General features: G+C 45.7%; 1 protein-coding gene across 2 annotated transcripts in view; it reads right to left on the bottom strand.

Annotated features, from left to right (window-relative positions):
- Positions 1-1,121: 1,121 nt before the first annotated feature.
- GJA5 (gap junction protein alpha 5) overlaps positions 1,122-21,816 on the bottom strand; it is a 230,827-nt gene continuing 210,132 nt past the window's right edge. For both annotated transcript variants that reach the window (XM_086935490.1, XM_086935491.1), the window contains exon 2: positions 1,122-3,477. In XM_086935490.1, coding sequence (XP_086791616.1) covers positions 2,341-3,453 — 1,113 coding nt within the window. In that variant the 5' untranslated portion in view covers positions 3,454-3,477 and the 3' untranslated portion in view covers positions 1,122-2,340. The remainder of the gene's footprint in view (positions 3,478-21,816) is intronic.

The following is a 21,816-nucleotide window of genomic DNA, read 5'->3' as shown; positions in this document are numbered from 1 at the left end:
TTATGAGCACAGAATTTCTTGTGTCACAGTTCGGAATGTAATATAAAGAGACTACCATTGTTTTTCAGAGAATTTCTGTATTCCAAGGAAGAACAAATATCATCCTTTGTATTGAAATTCTTGAAAGATGGTCACTACACCCCATTCTCCAACCACCAAACATAACCATATTATTATTTGACATAAAGAACAGGCAACCATTATGCATCAAATCAGGATGTCAAACTTTCCCGATGTGTTAACTCCAAACCCCACCTTCTCCATGTTTTCAAATAGTTTGGTGTTTGCACAATTCAACATTTTTGTGCCTGTAGATTTCATGTCCAAATCTCTTAGAAAGCATTGCTGCAAACTTATTTTCCCAAAATTGTTATACATGAACACATAGATATATACTACATTTGTAAAATAGATATTTTACACAAATAAACAAGTCATCATCAGTTGTGGTAATGGTTCACTCCACTTTGTGGTTCACTCCCTTTCCCATGTAAAATGCAAATATTGTTTTGTGTTTTAGCTTGCAGATTTCAGGTCAAACTTTTTAGGAATTATTGGACCTGCTGCAAAGGTTTTTTCCTATATTTTTATGCATGAACACATAACACTTCATTTTCCTTTTCTTGGTTTATGACACCACTTTCATATTTTGGTATTGGCAATTTAATAATATTCCACATTCCTGTTGCAGTAAATATTGCTTTCATAGATCATTTGAATATATTTGATCTAATTATCCACCAAAGTAATCGTCTCCTTTGAAACAGGAAAATTTATACAGACTTTGCTAGTCTCAGAATTCATTTGTTTACCGATGAGGTAGCAGATAATATGCAGGCTGTATTACATGTCAGTGATGGATGTTAAATCCCCTTTTTACAAAATCACTGCATGTGCGATTCCCTCTTCCCACTTATCTTTCATCAGTATCCTGGACTTTGCTATTGCCCTTGCCCAGGCTAATAAAGAAAAACTTTATTTGGAATCACCTCTGAGAAAATCTCACTTACTGTTGGATACTTATTTCAATTCTTGGGTACCATACGTGTGATGAGACAGACTATCAGGCAAAGCTATCAACTTATTTTACTAAATAAGGAAATAAGAGCAAGCATAGGAGGTAAATTTATGTAGCCATACTATTTTAATCTACGATCATTATCTTTAAAGGGATACATCGCTGTGATTTCCAATCTTCAAGCAAAGCAGTCCAACAGTTCTAAAGTCATCAAGAAACCATGCACTAACTGCAGGGCAGATGATGCGAATCCACAGAGTGAACACTTAGCCAAATGCAAAGCATGATAAATAATGGTCAGTTCTATCAATGATAATTAATCTATTTGATTCACTCTTTATTTAATGCAATTGGTTAGGATATGTAACTCATCCATTGTTCTGGTAATACTCATATAAAAGTCACTGAACATTTTTATCTAGAGTAATAATTATTCAAGTATCAGACATCAAGTAATGGACTTTCAGTGCATTTAGCTTGGTGGGTTGGAAAAACCTATGAAAACCTGTGCTGAAGCCTGTGTTGGAGTCTGTGTTAGAGCCTCAGTCAAACAAAGCAACATCAGAGCCTCTGGGGGGTCAGCAAGAGAGGAAGGACTGGTAAAGGTATGTACCTGAGCAATATTGATGCTGGTTTGTTGGAGTGTGGCGTAATGCAGATTTATTGAATAGTTGAGTTGGTTGATTAAAGAAATAAAAGTCATTACATTGACCTTTGAACCAGAGTAGTGAAAATAGTTAAGACTATAACTTGTCTCAATGTTTATGTAACACTTTATACCAAATCATATATTGTTCTCAATAACTGCATTGGCTGATGATACAGTTTGGTGTTCAATAGTGCAATAAGTTAGCATCACAGTACGTTGACGGCGAAAGTCCTAAAGCTGAGAGAGAGATACATATTGAAAAAGTGCACAGCATTTTATCTGGACAACTAATGGAAATTGTTTTAAACCCATCTCGCTGTGGCAGTAGCTGTTTTGGTTGAAAGTGAAGAGTAGTCATACGGAAGGCTCTATCTCTACAAAAGGGTTTCTCAAACCCACTAGTTGGAACTTCATGGATGTTGCTAGAGGACTGTGAGGAGGTCGCCTCTCGCACCAGATTAATCAATTATAAGTCACAGTGCGGGAACCACAATGTTAAAATGAGGTTACAAAAAAAAAGCGGGCCTGTTCTATAGTATAAAAGTAATTGCTTAGAGTAAAGTCATATGTTGATCATATTTTTATGAGTTGTGAAAAAGACAAAGGTAAAAGGGAGAAATAGTGGTATTGGGGGGCTTTGCAGAAAGATTGTAATGCCAGCTCCTGAGGCAGGTCACACTGCCAGATCATCCGATTTCGCCCTACTGCTGGTACGACTAGATTTACTGAGCCTACGGTTGTCATTAAAGTAGATTTTGGCAGTAGCGAGTGGTACGGTCTTGCTCTTCTCTGGAGCGCTTGGCGTATAATTTATTTGAACAAATCGACCATCTCCAATGTCCTCCTGCTTTTGGACCCATTCCGCAGCACTGTTGACTGTGTTCTGCTGGGATTCCAGTTTATTGGGAAATGGGTTGATGTATTTTCCATTTGCACTGTTCAAGCACTGATTAAAATCTGGAGGTGGGGTGCAGCTCCGAGGCCTCACATTCGTTTGATGGAGGTTGTCTGTCGGTAACTTGGTCCTGGTTGCTGGCGGTATGGCTTTGTCGGAGCCCGGCAACTTTTTCCTGGATTTTTTCCATGCAAGGTGGCAGAGCTCAGCCAGGCTCAAGAGAAGCGACAGCACTGCCACGGCCAGCATGAAGACGATGAACACATTCTTCTCTGTGGGTCTAGAGACAAAGCAATTTACAGGATGGGGGCATGGACTACGTTGACAGACATACAAAGTGTCCAGAAATATCCCATAAAGCATGTATTGTCCGACAATGAAGGCCACTTCCATCACAGTCCGTATCAAGATACTGAATACATAAGTGTTGAGTAGGCAACCTTGAAGCTTAATTTTTCCACTCAACTCATCGCTGTAGGATAATTCAGCTTTTTCCACTGGATACTCCCGCTGATGGTAGGAAGAGTTATCACTGATTTCCAACTTTGCCCTCTCCTCGTGTTCTCTTAGTTTTTTCTTCTCCTCCATGCGGACGGTGTGCATTGCATGCCCCATGTATAGGAGTGATGGGGTGGACACAAAGATGATTTGCAGGACCCAGAAGCGGATATGGGATATTGGAAAAGCTTTGTCATAGCAGACATTTTCACAACCTGGCTGGGTAGTATCACACAGAAAGTCAGACTGTTCATCTCCCCAAGAAGACTCAGCTGCTGTCCCCAACACAAGCATTCGGAAGATGAAGAGGATGGTCAGCCAGACCTTCCCAATCACTGTGGAATTTTTCTGTACTTCTTCCAGGAATTCTCCCAGGAAGCTCCAGTCACCCATGTCTGCTCACCAAATCTGCAGGCTCTGTTGAAAGGAACAAAATAGTTATTACAAAAAATGATATCTTTTCAATAATCCCACCTATTCCTTAGCATGTATTGGATATAATGCAAGTTTGATAGCATAGACCGCCCCATCAGTTATATACTGTGTGACATACAGCCATTTTGATAAATGTTTTTAATCCACAATTATATGTTCGCTTCCATACAAATACAATCATTCATAAACATAAGTTTAAATCACATAGTGGCGACCTCATATTTAGGTAGGTTTAGTGTATGTTCTAACATAGCTCCAAAACCTTAGCAAATAATTATCAAAATGCGTGGACAGTGCAAAAATACTAAAAGTCTGATGAACAGTATTATTTGATATAAAATACACTAATTATTTAAAAACACTGAAATAAATGTAATAACCAAATGGTGATATACTGGTAATTACATTTGAATCAATGATATATGCACGCACACAATTGAATATAATGTTCCGCAGGTGACAAACTAGTAATAAAACGAATCCAACACCATTTTATTTTGCATTTAGATATTTGGTATCTCCTGTGTCAAAGCTCTGAAGCTGAATCATGCCATAGTTTTGCAGCTTGAACTTATGGGGGATTTATTTTTTCCTTTTGTGTGATAAAGCTATGAGCTTGCACGTCGTCCCTATCACACTTGGACATTACACCATCATAGCATGGGCATCATCCCTTCACAGCTTGTGCAGTTCTACAATCCCAGCTTTCAGTTTTGCTGATAGAACTAAGCCAATGAGGTCAAATACGTTGGGATCTTCTAATGAATTATGTTTTATTAGACACGGCTGACACAAACTTGTTGATGAACATCCAGTTTAGATTCAGAAAAGAATTGGAAAAATTATTTAACTTTCTCAAACCGAAATTTAGGGCCTGATTTAATATTTGTCAGACGGCCCGTCCTCTGCCAAGGCAATGGAGTAAGTTACTCAGTCGCTCTAACGGATGGCCCATCTGCCAAATTTTGAAATGTCTGCTGGTGCAGAATACATTTGAAGCATTGTCAGGAACCACTGTCATGGCGGATCCTGTCAATGCACTGTAACTATGACGTATGTATCAAATTTCCTCCCATGGTGAGGGGGAGCACTGAGCACCTTTCAGTGCCCCTTTCCGTCAGGTTTTCCTCGCAGTGATGGGTATTGAAAAATGGCTGTTAGTATACCCGTCTAAATTTGGTTGTTGTACAAACAGCCAAACTTACGATAGGCCTTACTCCATCGGGCAGCCGGAGGAGTTTGACCATGGCAGAGATGGAGTAGCCTCTGCTGTCGTCAGACCATAGCCATCCACACAGGGGCCGATTCCGATTCAGTAAAATCTCTTAAAAATAGCCGTATGGAGCATATTTCCGTACGATTCGTACCCTGAAACGTCTCCGTACGTACGATGAAGTACGATTTGGATCCAACGCAGATCTCTATACGAATCGTACCAAAAACCATACGACTGAAATATACGTACGATTTGTATCCGGAAGAGGCATTACGCAATGTCCATACATAAAGAAGCAGCAGTTTCCGGCCCAGCAAGTACGATTCGTTGCTGAGACACTCCGTACAACCCTTTTTCTACGAGAGCTCAAAACGTCCGTAAAAGCAGAGTCCGGCCTGAACCCCATCCCTGGTACGCGACATACATGCCATGAACCCCATAGTCCGTGTCATCCCAGTCCTGTACGCCTACGACCTGGTGCACAGAAACAAACGACGGCGCATATGGTGAGCACAACGTACCACTACAACGGAAGTGTACTTGTATTGTGCATCTTATATGCACGCGTATAGCACCATTGCAATAGTGATACAATGCCCACACACGCCAGAAATGTTGGGGTACGGTGCGTTTTACGCGCTCATGTATGGAACCATGACAAAAGTGATACGATGCGCGCACACGCCATTAATATTGTGGTACGGTGCGTTTCACACGCTCGCGTATTGCACCATTACAATAGTGATACGATGCGCACACACGCCATGAATGTTGAGGTGCGGTGCGTTTCACGCACTCGCGTATGGTACCATGACAATAGTGATATGAGGCACACACACACCATCAACCCCATGTGGCCAACAGTATGGGGGTGGGTGCATATGACTCCCAGAAGTGCCCAGACAGATGAGGGGTGGGTGGATATGACTCCCAGCAGCGCCCAGACAGATGAGGCGTGGGTGCACAGGACTCCCAGCAGTGCCCAACAGTATGGGGGTGGGTGCACAGGACTCCTAGCAGTGCCCAACAGTATGGGGGTGGGTGGATATGACTCCCAGCAGTGCCCAACAGTATGGGGGTGGGTGGATATGACTCCCAGCAGTGCCCAACAGTATGGGGGTGGGTGCACAGGACTCCCGGCAGTGCCCAACAGTATGGGGGTGGGTGGATATGACTCCCAGCAGTGCCCAACAGTATGGGGGTGGGTAGATATGACTCCCAGCAGTGCCCAACAGTATGGGGGTGGGTGGATATGACTCCTAGCAGTGCCTAGACAGATGAGGGGTGGGTGCACAGGACTCCCAGTAGTGCCCAACAGTATAGGGGTGGGTGGATTTGACTCCCAGCAGTGCCAAGCAGTATGGGGGTGGGTGGATATGACTCCCAGCTGTGCTCAACAGTATGGGGGTGGGTGGATATGACTCCCAGCAAAGCCCAACAGTATCCGGTGGGTTGATATTACACCCAGCAGTGCCCAACTGTATGGGGGTAGGTGGATATGACTCCCAGCAGTGCCCAGACAGATGAGTGGTGGGTCCACAGGACTCCCAGCAGTGCCCAACAGTATGGGGGGTACATCATCATCAGCATACCACAACTACATGGGGGTATGTGCACATCCCTAACTTGTGACTATAATGATAGTGCCAGAGCAACACATCACTTATAGCAGTGTCCCACTCCCTGGAGGATGGATTACAGTCACACACTGTGTGACACACCACATGTGGGTGTGAAGTCAAATTCCACATGCATACCCACCCATGGAGGCGTCAGGCAAAATACACACCCTACCATCCTGACACAATAGTGTATAGTCATGTACCAACCCACCAAACGAAGAGAGCGAAAGGGAACACACACTGCCACGTACATCCCAGGGCTGATATGAATGTCCAGGTGGTGGTCAGACCACCAAGATGTAGTCTCTCATGGAAGGAATAGGATTGAATCCCCTTAGATACAGTGCACAAAATTGTGAGTCATGTGCCCAAATACCCTGCATAACAATTCCCAACATAGGGTTAGGCTGTGATAACACACATGCATACTGGTAAAAAGGGTGAATGTGTCCATGAAGGCATTTGTACATACTCAAAACACAAGCACAGTGAGTTTTAAGCATGGCACATCAACCAAAATCATCTTTCAGAACCCCAAAACATTATCATGACACCAACTCCATGGCCCTCATCACCAACATCAAGTACCTGAAAAGCAATAGTGTTGAACGTAAACCGTGATGTAACAAAACTTGTGGGGGCCCCCTGCAAACCACATGAAGGGGCCCTCCTGGCGGCCCACCACCTACCACTTTGCCCCGGTAAACAGTCATAATATCGATTCCAAATAATAGAATGGACATAATATCGAAGTAAAAATATAGACTGGACAAAATATCGAATGGATACAATATAGTCGTTAAAAATATCGAATTGAAGGTAAATTATATCGATTGTCAAAATATCGAAGTCAAAATACCTAAGTATTAAATATAGGCATTAAATATATCGAATGCTTTATAATATTGAATGTTTTAAAGTGTTTTGTATGTTAGTATATGTGTGAAAAGTGTATTTTATTGTTTGTAATGTATGTTTAATTTATTTTAAGTAATGAATTTCTGTTATTTAATTTTTGCGAAATTTAATTGTGTAGCGGGTTGTGGGTTTATAGGGGAATAGGGTGGGAAGTTATTTAATTGTATTAAATTAAATATTATTTTTTAGCAATTATTATTTATTTTTAATTAAATTTTGCTTTTTAGTTCTGTAATGGGTTGTGGGTTTATAGGGAATAGGGTGGGAAGTAATTTAATTTTAGTTAATTACATATTTTTATTTATGTATTTGTATTCATTTTGAATTTATTGTTAAATAATTTTTAATTGTAATTAATTTCTATTAATTGCTAATTATTTTGTATTAATTAAATATTTGATAATTATGATAATTGTATTAATTTATTTTTCGTAGCGGGTTGTGGGTTTATAGGGGAATAGGATGGGAAGTAATTAAATTGTAATTAATTAAATAATTGTATTTATTTATTGGGATTAATTTTGAATTTACTGTTAATTAATTTTTAATTGGTAACTAATTTCTATTAATTGCTAATTATTTTGTATTAATTAATTATTTGATAATTATGATAATTTTATTAATTTATTTTCTGTTGTGGGTTTATATGTGAATAGGGTGGGAAGTAATGTAATTGTAATTATTTACATATTAAAAATACTTTTTGTGTATTGATAATTTACTGTTAATTATTAATTGGTATTAATTTTCATTATTAATTAGTTTTTGTTATTGAAAATTAATTAGTTGTTAAATAATTATGAATAGGTAATTAATTTTGTATAACTAATATTTATTTGTATTTCTAATTAATTATTACATAATATTAAATTGTTTATTAATTTCAATTAATGTTTTATTGGTATTGATATTTAATTTATTTTTAATAATATATTAAATCATTACTTGTCATAGCAGGATGCGCATGACAATGTTAACCAGTCTCTGTGCAGACGCGGAGGCATGCGCACCGTGCACCGTTTAATTTATTAAACAGAGGTAGCAGCGAAGTATCTAGTAAGTGCTGGACTAGCATGACCACGGAGAGGCCCCCTAGTGAGCAGTGCACTGCAGGGGCTGTGGGGGCCTGTGTTCCGCCCCTGAACGTAAAAGAAAAGGCTTTATTCAGCATGAACAAAAAAGAAGTGCAAAAATTAGTCTCTGCTCAAATAAGGCCAATGACCAGTCCAGACAATGGTCCTACTAGGGTGACGTTGGTTAGGCCGTCTACCCCAACTCGCCTGCACATGGATCTGTTAATGGGATGTGGACCCTTGGGGGGCATCATGGGGACCAGGCACCGCAGGGTCAGGAGTGGTAAGGGTAGGTGGGGTGGGTGCGGGGGCGGACACATCCTCCTCAGTGCAGTGTGCAGCACCGAAGGTTGACTCATACTCAGCACTGTACACTGCAGCCAGTTCGGCCAGCCCAACCCCTACACCCGAAGACACAATTGGAATGGAGGTAGAGGGCTGTGAGGGTTGCACACTGTGACTATGGCTGCGTGTATGTGGTCTATACCCTATCCCCTTGAGTGTGTCTACGGGCCGCTGAGTTTGCATGCCAGGAGGTGTGCGCTTCGACTTTTGTAGGGGTGTGCTCTCTGGGTCTGTTGTGGTGCGTGATGGTGTCTTCCTGCGTGTGTGTTGGACAGGTTTGGGAGTGGGGAGTGTGGATGGGTCCGAAGGAGGTGGGGGCGGACTGCTGCAGGAGGGAAACTGCTGCCGTCAGTGAGGAGTCCATGGACTGCATTACCCGACGTTGGTCAGACATTTTAGCTGACATGCCCTCCATGAACGACAACAACTGTGTTAGGATTTGAGTGTGGCCATGGAGGACATTCAGCATTCATGTCTGACCAACCTGATTCTGGCGGAGTAAGTCCACAGACTCCGCACTGAGGGCAGCAGGGGAGACAGGGCAGGGGGTGCAGTGCCGGGCCGAAAGAGACATGGGGAGCTGAACGGACAGAAGGGACCGGAGCAACTGGGAGGGTGGAAATGGTTCTGGAGGAGGCGGGGACAGACACAGTGATGCTGCCAGGTGTTGCGGCGATTCCCTCTCCTCCTGGGAGTCACAAATGGATCCGTCTGCGTGGTAGGATGTGTCGCCTTCCAACAGGTCCGCAGTCTGACTCCCTCACCCTTCCTGCTACAGGCTCCCTCCGACTCCTCAGCGCTGGTGGCACTGTGGCTGGGTCCCTCCTCCAGGTCCGTGCAGCTGCCTCCTCCTGTCTCTGTTGATGATGCTGTGTGCAAGGAGAAGAAACAGAAATGCATCAGTCACCTGTACACATCTGACACAATAGCACAAAATCAGTAGGTCACACTGGAAATCATGGCATGCATCATGAGTAACAGCCAGATATCTCTGCACATATTTGAGCCTTGTACTGCCCAGTTGGTATAGACACAATGCTACTTGGACACAATGATCCAAAGAACACACCAGGCCACAACTTGAATGAGAAATACACAGAGAAGCTAGTGTTTGTTTACAGGAGAGCAGATCAATACAATGAAGTGATGCCTCAGGGCAATCTAACCCACCTCACTCCCCAAGGTGACACCACACTCCGAGCCCTGTAAGTACATTTGGCATAAAATATATGTAACTAAATGTTGGCATCTTGGGACTCACCATACTTGACACAATCAACATGTATTGAATGTGTTAATTCGCCATCTTGTGAAGGGAACACGTATGTGCCTGCATGAAAGATGTCTCACAATGAAATGTACACAAACAACATTTACACATTCATTGAAACAGCTGGCACCCTTTAAGATAAAACACTGTTAGAAACAAATGGCGTTGCAGATGTGCCATATACATGGTGCAACGGAGGTCTCGATGTCTTGACACTCATTAGTTTGTACAATTGACAACAAAGGAGTTTCAAGACCACTGTGGGGACATGTATATGGAGATCAAGGCGCACCATTAATCACTAACACTGGCCTCTTTGAAAAGGTAAAACCAAAGGAAATGATGGACGGAGCGTTGACAATACAAGCACTCACCCCCAGTCAACTGATCTGGGTTTAATCCATCACCGTTCTTTAGCCCACTCTGCCACCCCAGTTCAGACATGGCCATATGCAAATCAGTCTGAACCTGTGCCTCATGGGAACAGTCCAGCCCGAACTGCCAAGCCATGCCTTCCCTGGACCGGAAACAAGCCACCGAGGACCGGTTTCTGGCATTTCAGCCATCTTCAGCCCGGCTTGCTTGAATACAGGGGCAAAGTGAGCAAGGGACTCACGTCTGAGCATACCCTGCCAACTTATGTCGAACAAAGAAAAACCAAAGGAAATGATGGACGGAGCATTGACAATACAAGCACTCACCCCGAGTCAATTGATCTGGGTTTAATCCATCACCGTTCTTTAGCCCACTCTGCCACCCCAGTTCAGACATGGCCATATACAAATAAGTCTGAAACTGTGCCTCATGTGTACAGTCCAGCCTGAACTGCCAAGCCATGCCTTCCCTGGACCGGAAACAAGCTACTAAGGACCGGTTTCTGGCATTTCATCCGTCTTCAGCCCGGCTTGCTTGAATCCAGTGGCAAAGTGAGCAAGGGACTCACATTTGAGCATACCCTCCCAACTTATGGCGAACAAAGAAAAACCAAAGGAAATGATGGACGGAGCGTTGACAATACAAGCACTCACCCCCAGTCAACTGATCTGGGTTTAATCCATCACCGTTCTTTAGCCCACTCTGCCACCCCAGTTCATACATGGCCATATGCAAATCAGTCTGACTCTGTGCCTCATGGGTACAGTCCAGCCCGAACTGCCAAGCCATGCCTTCCCTAGACCGGAAATAAGCTACCGAGGACCGGTTTCTGGCATTTCTGCCGTCTTCAGCCCGGCTTGCTTGAATCCAGTGGCAAAGTGAGCAAGGGACTCACGTCTGAGCATACCCTGCCAACTTATGGCGAACAAAGAAAAACCAAAGGATAAGATGGACGGAGCATTGACAATACAAGCACTCACCCCCAGTCAAATGATCTGGGTTTAATCCATCACCGTTCTTTAGCCCACTCTGCCACCCCAGTTCAGACATGGCCATATGTAAATCAGTCTGACTCTGTGCCTCATGGGTACAGTCCAGCCCGAACTGCCAAGCCATGCCTTCCCTGGACCGGAAACAGGCTACCAAGGACCGGTTTCTGACATTTCAGCCGTCTTCAGCCCGGCTTGCTTGAATCCAGTGGCAAAGTGAGCAAGGGACTCATGTCTGAGCATACCCTGCCAACTTATGGCGAACAAAGAAAAACCAAAGGAAATATTGAACGGAGCGTTGACAATACAAGCACTCACCCCCAGTCAATTGATCTGGGTTTAATCCATAACTGTTCTTTAGCCCACTCTGCCACCCCAATTCAGACATGGCCATATGCAAATCAGTCTGACCCTGTGCCTCATGGGTACAGTCCAGCCCGAACTGCCAAGCCATGCCTTCCCTGGACTGGAAACAAGCTACCGAGGACCGGTTTCTGGCATTTCAGCCGTCTTCAGCCCGGCTTGCTTGAATCCAGTGGCAAAGTGAGCAAGGGACTCACGTCTGAGAATACCCTGCCAGCTTATGGCGAACAAAGAAAAACCAAAGGAAATGATGGACGGAGCGTTGACAATACAAGCAATCACCCCCAGTCAGTTGATCTGGGTTTAATCCATCACCGTTCTTTAGCCCACTGCCACCCCAGTTCAGACATGGCTATATGCAAATCAGTCTGACCCTGTGCCTCATGGGTACAGTCCATTCTGAACTGCTAAGCCATGCCTTCCCTGGACTGGAAACAAGCTAGAGAGGACCGGTTTCTGGCATTTCAGCCGTCTTCAGCCCGGCTTGCTTGAATCCAGTGGCAAAGTGAGCAAGGGACTCACGTCTGAGCATACCCTGCCAACTTATGGCGAACAAAGAAAAACCAAAGGAAATGATGGACGGACCGTTGTCAATACAAGCACTCACCCCCAGTCAACTGATCTGGGTTTAATCCACTGGATTCCAGATAGCCTGGCTGATGAGGATTATGAATCCGAAACCGGTCCCAGGATTCTTGTTTCCGGTCCAGGGAAGAAATGGCTTGGCAGTTCGGGTTGGACTGTTCCCATGTGGCACAGGGTCAGACTGATTTACATATGGCCATGTCTGAACTTGGGTGGCGGAGTGAGCTAAAGAATGGTGATGAATTAAACCCAGATCAGTTGACTGGGGTGAATGTTTGATTTGCTCAAACGCTCCGTCCATCATCCCCTTTTGTATCGCTTTGTTCGCCCTAAGTTGGCAGGGTATGCTCAGACGTGAGTCCCTTGCTCACTTTGCCACTCGATTCAAGATAGCCTGGCTGATGAGGATTATGAATCCGAAACTGGTCCCAGGATGCTTGTTTCCGGTCCAGGGAAGACATGGCTTGGCAGTTCAGGCTGGACTGTGCCCATGAGGCACAGGGTCAGACTGATTTGCATATGGCCATGTCTGAACTGGGGTGGCGGAGTGAGCTAAAGAATGGTTATGGATTAAACCCAGATCAGTTGACTGGGGGTGAGTGTTTGATTTGCTCAAACGCTCCGGCCATCATCCCCTTTTGTATCGCTTTGTTCGCCCTAAATTGGCAGGGTATCCTCAGACGTGAGTCCCTTGCTCACTTTGCCACTGGATTCAAGATAGCCTGGCTGATGAGGATTATGAATCCGAAACCGGTCCCAGGATGCTTGTTACCGGTCCAGGGAAGACATGGCTTGGCATTTCGGGCTGGACTGTTCCCATGAGGCACAGGTTCAGACTGATTTGCATATGGCCATGTCTGAACTGGGGTGGCGGAGTGAGCTAAAAAATGGTGATGGATTAAACCCAGATCAGTTGACTGGGGGTGAGTGTTTGATTTGCTCAAACGTTCCGTCCATCATCCACTTTTGTATCGCTTTGTTCGCCCTAGGTTGGCAGGGTATGCTCAGACGTGAGTCCCTTGCTCACTTTGCCACTGGATTCAAGATAGCCTTGCTGCTGAGGATTATGAATCCAAAACCGGTCCCAGGATGCTTGTTTCCAGTCCAGGGAAGACATGGCTTGGCAGTTCGGGCTGGACTGTTCCCATGAGGCACAGGGTCAGACTGATTTGCATATGGCCATGTCTGAACTGGGGTGGCGGAGTGAGCTAAAGAATGGTGATGGATTAAACCTAGATCAGTTGACTGGGGGTGAGTGTTTGATTTGCTCAAACGCTCCGTCCATCATCCCCTTTGTATCGCTTTGTTCGCCCTAAGTTGGCAGGGTATGCTCAGACGTGAGTCCCTTGCTCACTTTGCCACTGGATTCAAGATAGCCTGCCTGATGAGGATTATGAATCCGAAACCGGTCCCAGGATGCTTGTTCCCGGTCCAGGGAAGACATGGCTTGGCAGTTTGGGCTGGACTGTACCCATGAGGCACAGAGTCAGACTGATTTGCAAATGGCCATGTCTGAACTGGGGTGGCGGAGTGAGCTAAAGAATGGTGATGGATTAAACCCAGATCAGTTGACTGCGGGTGAGTGTTTGATTTGCTCAAACGCTCCATCCATCATCCCCTTTTGTATCGCTCTGTTCGCCCTAAGTTGGCAGGGTATGCTCGGACGTGAATACCTTGCTCACTTTGCCACTGGATTCAAGATGGCCTGGCTGATGAGGATTATGAATCCGAAACCGGTCCCAGGATGCTTATTTCCGGTCCAGGGAAGACATTGCTTGGCAGTTCGGGCTGGACTGTTCCCATGAGGCACAGGGTCAGACTGATTTGCATATGGCCATGCCTAAACTGGGGTGGCGGAGTGAGCTACATAATGGTGATGGATTAAACCCAGATCAGTTGACTGGGGGTGAGTGTTTGATTTGCTCAAACGCTCCATCCATCATCCCCATTTGTATCGCTTTGTTCGCCCTAAGTTGGCAGGGTATGCTCCGACGTGAGTCCCTTGCTCACTTTGCCACTCGATTCAAGATAGCCTGGCTGATGAGGATTATGAATCCAAAACCGGTCCCAGGATGCTTGTTTTCGGTCCAGGGAAGACATGGCTTGGTAGTTCGGGCTGGACTGTTCCCATGAGGCACAGGGTCAGACTGATTTTCATATGGCCATGTCTGAACTGGGGTGGCGGAGTGAGCTAAAGAATGGTGATGGATTAAACCCAGATCAGTTGACTGGGGGTGAGTGTTTGATTTGCTCAAACGCTCCCTCCATCATCCCCTTTTGTATCGCTCTTTGAAAAGGTGCCAGCTTCTTTAAAAAAAAGTGCAAATGTCATTTTGTGTGCAATACCTTGTGAGACAACTATCATGTAAGCACATAAGTGTCCTTTACACAATTCGTCAGATTAACACATTCTAAACATGAACAACTTTTACAAGTGTTGTGAGTGCCAAGGTACAATCATTTATGTGACACAACTTGAAATATGTAAGTCCTCACATGGGCATCCATTCCCTGATGACACAGTTGCTTCCACATAAAATCTACTTGCTGTCATGTGGAGGGGCACACATGTCCCAACTCTGGACAATGCTTAACCAATTGGGCCAGAAATTGTGATGAACAAAATCATTGCTGCATTGTGGACACACCGTTATCCCCAGGGAAAATGTCAACACAGAAGTGTGCACACTAAGACAAAACAGCGTTGCGTCTGAACTACATACATGTGGCAAAAATGTATGAGCCTGAATCATGTTTGGAACAAAATGACATAGGCTGCCAATCCCCAACTGAAATCACTGGCCACCCTCACAGGGGCAGTGCATGGTGAATCGATGTTCAGCCAATTCTCATGCACAGGTCAGGCTAAATAAGGAAGGCCCATGTAGACCTCTCCTGCACAAACACCCCCATCCCTCAGTCAATGTGATTAATACAGCTCAAGAAGTGAGATCTCTGAATCAGGGTAACAAAAACTGTGCAGCAACAATTCCAAAAGTAACTCAAGCTCACCTTGTGGGGCTGGCAATACATATTTGTGACAAACAACCATCAACAGATTGTTGTGAATAGGCACACAGGCACTGCCAAATCTTGTATCCCTGTCCAGTGGACACATGTATCAGACACAGGAAAAATACAAACTCTGCCAGGGACCAATGCCACAGAGGCAGACCCATGCTGAACCCACATAGAATGGGTACAGTGTTGGATGCCACATGATTAGGAGGACAGGGTGTCTCAGGGGACTGTAGTGGGCACAGTGATCCGTGGGTGTGGAATGAGCTGACTGTAACATGAGTAACCATCATGGCACTATGCATATCTTCTACTGATGTACATCATGTCTGAGAACACAACATGGGTCATGCATGCTGTAAGGGTGTGCAGTGGAAACCTCACACGCCTATGTTGAGACTCATCATCAGTGCAAACAAATATGAAGCCCAAACACAGTGCACAGGTCATGGCACTGGCAAGGTCCCAATACATGTCACAGACGACGCTCCCACATGATGTGGAAATCAATGTGCAATCTTATTTTCTTGCACCCTAGATGAACATGTGCAAATGTGATTACACACAGACCAGGGGACACATGTTAAGGAGGGGAAGGGATGAAAATGAGCACCAGGTGACTATAGGGAACCGAAAACACACTGCACATATAACTTGTCTGACCAGACACCACAACTGTGGGAGTGTAGCCAGGCTTCAGAGCACCTCAAAAAGCAAGTGACACACAACACAACAAACAGCCATGTACCTACCCCCTCCTTGCTGCTGTCTCTCCTGCAACTGCCTATCGAGGTCTGGAAACACGACCGCCAGGATCTGGAGCATGTGGGGGGTGAGGTGACGGCTGCCGCCATGCCGGCGTGGAGGTTCCAGCTTCAGCTGGACCCGGGCGATACGCCGGGCCTAGCACCGGATGTCTTGCCACCTGTTCTGCACGTTGCGCAGCTGCCGGCGATGGCCCCCCGCAGACATGACAGCCCTGACAATGTCCATCCAGATTTCCCCCTTCTCGTAGGCAGTTACCTGTCAGGAAGACAAAGTGAAACAACATCACTACAACTGCTCCATGTCCCAGAGGCACACACTTGCACACCATTGATAATGTGAACAGGGTATAGGATGCTGACAGGACTAGCATCATTGTCCATGTGAATCTGGCCTGTGGGCAAGCCCCAATGCACAACATGACATTGAAAGGCAACAGATGGCGTAACGGGTGCAACACACTCACTGATCATGGCACACAATGGGCAACACATGCAACTGCAGGGTGTGGGACAGCACGTGCCAAACAGTCACATATCCCACTTCACTGTAGAACCCTCAGCAGACCAGACAGACACACCCTGGCACAGATCACTCGCCTTTCACTGACAACAGCGAACACAACCATCACTTTGCACATGTGCCACTTGATAATGGGGTGTCACAGGTGTCATGCTAGCTTTGCAAGTCAGGCACACAGCACTGCTTACTTGTCACATCAGATGGCTAGAGCTGCTGCATACGCCATGCAGCAGTGGTGCAACACATCACATACACACTCACCCTGATGACAAGGCACATTTACACACTTCAATGTCCATGAGGTTAAACACATCATTTGGACAATCTCACCACAGGTCCCCTCAAGTCATAAACATCTGTGAGTACAGTCACCTGTCACTCCGGGGGGAATACTGTTCCAGCTCAGGACATTTGGGAATAAAGCCTCCAAGCTCTGGCACGGCTGAATGTGTCATTCACTATGCAGTGAATGTCACAATAAGCACAATGCAAGAGAGGAGTGAACACACATGAACTACATCATGCTCTGCATAAGAGAGACACCCATGTACACCCCCTGGGACTCACTCAAAACCACATTGTATGTCTGTCCCACCAATACACAATGCCTGTTGTGACACTCACACAACAGGTGCACAGTCAAAGGTAGTGGAGTCAGCACTCACCTGCTCCCCTGGTCTCCCATACAGCTTGCTGTACTGTGGTAGGAGGCTATCCAGCAGGGCCTTGCTTTCCTCCTCAGTGAAAGCTGGGGCCCTCTCCATAGTACGAGTCATGAAATGCCAGAGGATGCAGAGACAGCAGCAGTGTGGTCCACTCCAATGTTGTGCAGGCAAGTGCCCTCTCAGGGGTTCTTGCTGCCTTAAATCAATGCTGATGAGGGGCTTTCGGTTTGAGGAGTACAGAGTGATAGGTCATATTCGTTCACATCATACGTTTCCTCCAATCCCTTTAAACATCCAGGTCTGACACGCATTTGCATCGTTAAAAATTTGAGCTTCAGCTCTACAATCATTTTGCAACATTGTATTTTTTTGCCCAACTGACTTTTGCAGGGCACCTGTAGCACACACTCAAATCTCAGTATCCATGACCCCCAGGATGCATTCAGGGCCTACTATTTGTCCCCTATGTGTCCCCTAAGTTGACTATATGCAAAGTAATTTAGATGTGTGTTCTGATGTGTCACGCAAGTGCTGATGTCATGCCACACAGTAATGCGCAATGACTTAGCTTGAAATTTGCGTGTGTCCTACATTGTTCCTGTTTTGTACATGCCCATGTCTTTCGCAAAGATTTTTACCTGTGACCCCTTGTGTGTCTGTCATTCCCAGGTTGCTGTGCCTGTTGTCTGTTCATGTCATCTTAGTCCTCCTGCTATTCCTCATGATGATTGCAACGTGGGCCGAATCAGCGTTTCATGCACAGACATGTGTCAATGTCAGTTCGGGTAAGAGATCCAAACAGGCTTTTTGGGGTTGGTATGGTTTGGGAATGTGTGGGAACTGTTTCTGTGCATGTTGTAGTACCATCCAAACATGTCTCATCACCATGGATCAAATGACATGTTGCACCACTACCATGACAGGACAGTCACCCTTCTTGACAGGCATCTGTAGTGGAGTGTGGACTCTGGTGAAGGCATCAATGTGTGTAAACCTTGCCCCTGACACATTGCGGATACCACGGCATGACATTGTGTGGGACATCACACCCACAAGCTCTATGGGGAATTGCAGCCTCGATGTGTGCAGCAGGATGTGTTTGGCTCATCCACTTAATCTTGTGTGCCAGCACATTTGGATTTCCAACAACCATGTTGTGAAGTTGTGGGCCAGCGTATGTCCCACATGGTCTGTCAACTGTCCTGTGAGTCTGTTCGTATGGCTGCATTGCCTCGTGTTCCAGTATGTCATGTCACTGTCACGTCAATTCCTCAGGGGCCGGTGGAGAACACTGCTATGCAAGCCTTCTCTGTAAGTTGATTTTGACTTTCTATTCACATGATGCCAAGAACGTTGCGCTGAGGACGTCACTACGTTGGGCTGTAGCAAATGTTAACACTTACGTGGCACCAGTCGGGTGCCGTTAATCCCAGGATACTCTTGTGGCGTGCTGCATATCCTGGTCACGGTAGGGGTGGTTTTGTGCCATCGCTCCTCATTACTCTCTGTTGAGCTCCGGACCAGCAGCTAGTTCTGTTTGGCATTTCAAAGCCCAGTTGGACGAGGCCATTACTGTCTCTTGTAGGGCTTCCTTGTGTTCACCTAATTACCTAGCTCGTTGGATGAGCTTCTTAAGGCTCTTGAGGGGGATGTGTAATTTCCAGTCTTGACCCTAACTGATTTCCAGGGGTAACTACAGATTGTTAGCTTTTTGTGAGTTGCACTGCAGCACATTTGAATTTCTATATATTAGAGCCTTATTCATACACTGTAACTTTCTGGATTACCGCATGGCTCTAATTGCATTGAAGCAGCCTGCAGACCGTTATGCCCCCTTCATATAGCTGCAATACTCTGCTACCTTTTATGTGTCTTCTGTGAACCCTGTGCTAGTTGCACAATCCTTGGAATAGGATCATAATATTGGCCAGTTCTTTAGCAACTCGTACATCATCATCTTTGGTGTGTTATGGTGTTTCATCACCTTTCCATGTGCTATGAAACCATGTGAATTGTTCATCTTTGTTTTCACAGCAGGGGCTTGTAGAGTTCCTTCAGGAGTAAGCTCACATTTCTAAGTTACTTGGCAGTAAAGACTTTTTTGGGTATGTTCATAACTGCTGCATAAATACATGTAAATGTATGGAACAGCCTTCTTTTTAAGTGTGTAATAATGTCCTTGTTCGATCTTCAGATCTAGTATCACTTTCATTATCGTGATCCCAACTAGGATACAGTGGCTGTTGTTTTCCTTTATAGGTGTAACTGTTACAGTATAGGTCGTGAGGTATTCTGTGACTCTGTGACAAGAAGGGTTGAATCCTTATGCTTATTTACCTTTGTTTCAGATCTCCCTCCCTGCTGTTCCCTTCCTTTCCTTCCCTCGCCTGAACACCCGTTTGAGTCTGTCATTTCTACTCAGACCAAGAGGCTATTGGGAGATGGACCACTTTGAGCATCGCACGATTCTGAGGATTCAAGGACCTGACAGTCCCAGGCAGTCCTTTGCAGATTGTTTCACCAGTAGTACACGTAAACTCATTGCATGACTGTTATTTTCTTCAGAGCAATGGCACTTGCCGTGGACATTGGCTAAAGCAGCATGGCATCAACACATACTTGATCCGTTTGTGTAGAAAATGTGTTCACCACAGTACAATGTGCCTCATCACAATCAACGCAGATCTCTTGCCACTTTGCATGCGCCATCTATGGCATAATTGATAAAGATTGTGCATATGGGAGTATGTTTACTGTGGCAGCATGCATGCACTCTATAATGGCTTATGATCCCTATTGTGCATGGTTGTGTATGTATTAGTGCAGGTTGCTACCCACAACGGGTAGGCAACACCTGCTGAGGCTGTGTGTCCTGTTTGCAGCTTGGCCTTTTGGTGCCTGGTCCTGTGCCCGCCAGTTTTGGTGATTGTTCATCCATTTTCTTTCATTTGACCCATGAGTAACCAGACACTCCATCCTTTCCATACACCTTTTACATTGTGCTTTTAAGACCTCCTTGTCTTTGTGTGCTAGTTTTTGTCTGGTGTCTCACCCCGTCTGCCGTCAGGTGTTCACTCATTCCTGCTGCTGCCTCCCCTGCAACGCCGCCCCACCGAATGCCCTGTTTTTGCAACACAAACGCCTCCCAGATGCTCCTCCCTCCCTCCACCCATTCTTAATGCATGCAGCAGCTTGTCTGTGCCACTGTTGGGTCACCTCCGTGCCAAAGGCAGGACCGTCAGCGCCTGCAACGTGCACAGTGCAAGACCCTCTGGTCCTTGCATGACCCACGTAACACAACAGACTCTCCTCCAGCCACCTTCCAAACAATTAACACCAGACAATCAACCACCTGCTATCAGGCAACCCCTAAGCGCACAAACAACAGCTTTGCACGCTGTGTGTGCAACTCCTACTGACAACAATGCTCTGGCCTGCCTAATAGACCATGTCTGTATAACCAGGTCATGTGCCTCCTACTCCACACCCGCTCCATCCACCAGCACGCCATTGGACTCTGTTACCTCATCAATACAACAGCCCCACACATCGCCTTCATTACAGTAACCTGGTTGAACGCATCCTCAGCACACAACTTCCACATTGCCATCACAGACAGATACAAGATCACCATCGGGGACCGCACCAACAATCCAGGAGGATGAATTGCAATTCATTCACAAGTACACCCTCAGAGTCACAAACAACACCAAGGACACACTTAGCATTGTCAAGCACCTGCACTTCAGGTTTCACACCAACCCCCTGACAAGCCTCAGACTAACACTCATCTACATATCTCCAGGCCTACATCGACAATTCCACAAAGCCATCAACAACTACATCAGCACGCAGGCCCTCACCTACACACACTACATGTGGCAGGGGGACAGCAACTTCTGGCTGGAGGACAACCACACCACCATCCTTCATTGGTATATCAACATTTGCATCAAGTTGTCCGACAAGCAACACACTGCACCACACTCCGCTACAGATCCACCAAAGATGGTTGACCTAAGTCAACACAAACGAGCTGTGTGGCACCCTCACTCCAACCAACGACACCGCCACACCCTGCAAACGCACACACGGGATCAGCGACTGATCCAACACTCTTGCCAGCATTGGCGGACTTTACTGTGAAGCAAAACAACAGTTAAGCTACCAGGGACAAGGCAGACCTACTGGACTCATACAGGTTAAGCCGGACTCTTGTGCAAACCTTGCAAACAAACAACCTTCAGTTACCTTTCAGCCCTGAAATCTGCAACACACAGACATTACCATATCATCAGCACGGATAAGAGGACAACCTTCAGGTATGACCTAGGCACCAACACACACAACATGAATGACCTCATTGGCATTGTGAGTGAACTATCTAACCCCAGCTCTCCATACAAAATACATCCCATCCTTGCAAGACTAAGGGGATCCCTTGAAACCTTCTACCACTCCAAGCTCATGGACGTACACAATAGCCTCACCACACAGAGGCAGACAGCGATATTATCCACAGGACATACCTCCCCCTCAGGTCCTGGACTCCCGTCGGTAGCAAAGACACCACACGGCTCATGTACACCATCCAC

The sequence above is a fragment of the Lissotriton vulgaris genome, chromosome 8, assembly GCF_964263255.1.
Source record: "Lissotriton vulgaris chromosome 8, aLisVul1.2, whole genome shotgun sequence".
NCBI classification, from domain to species: Eukaryota; Metazoa; Chordata; class Amphibia; order Caudata; family Salamandridae; genus Lissotriton; species Lissotriton vulgaris.
The sequence above is the reverse complement of the archived record's forward strand: the minus strand, read 5'-3'. Positions and strand labels throughout refer to the sequence as shown.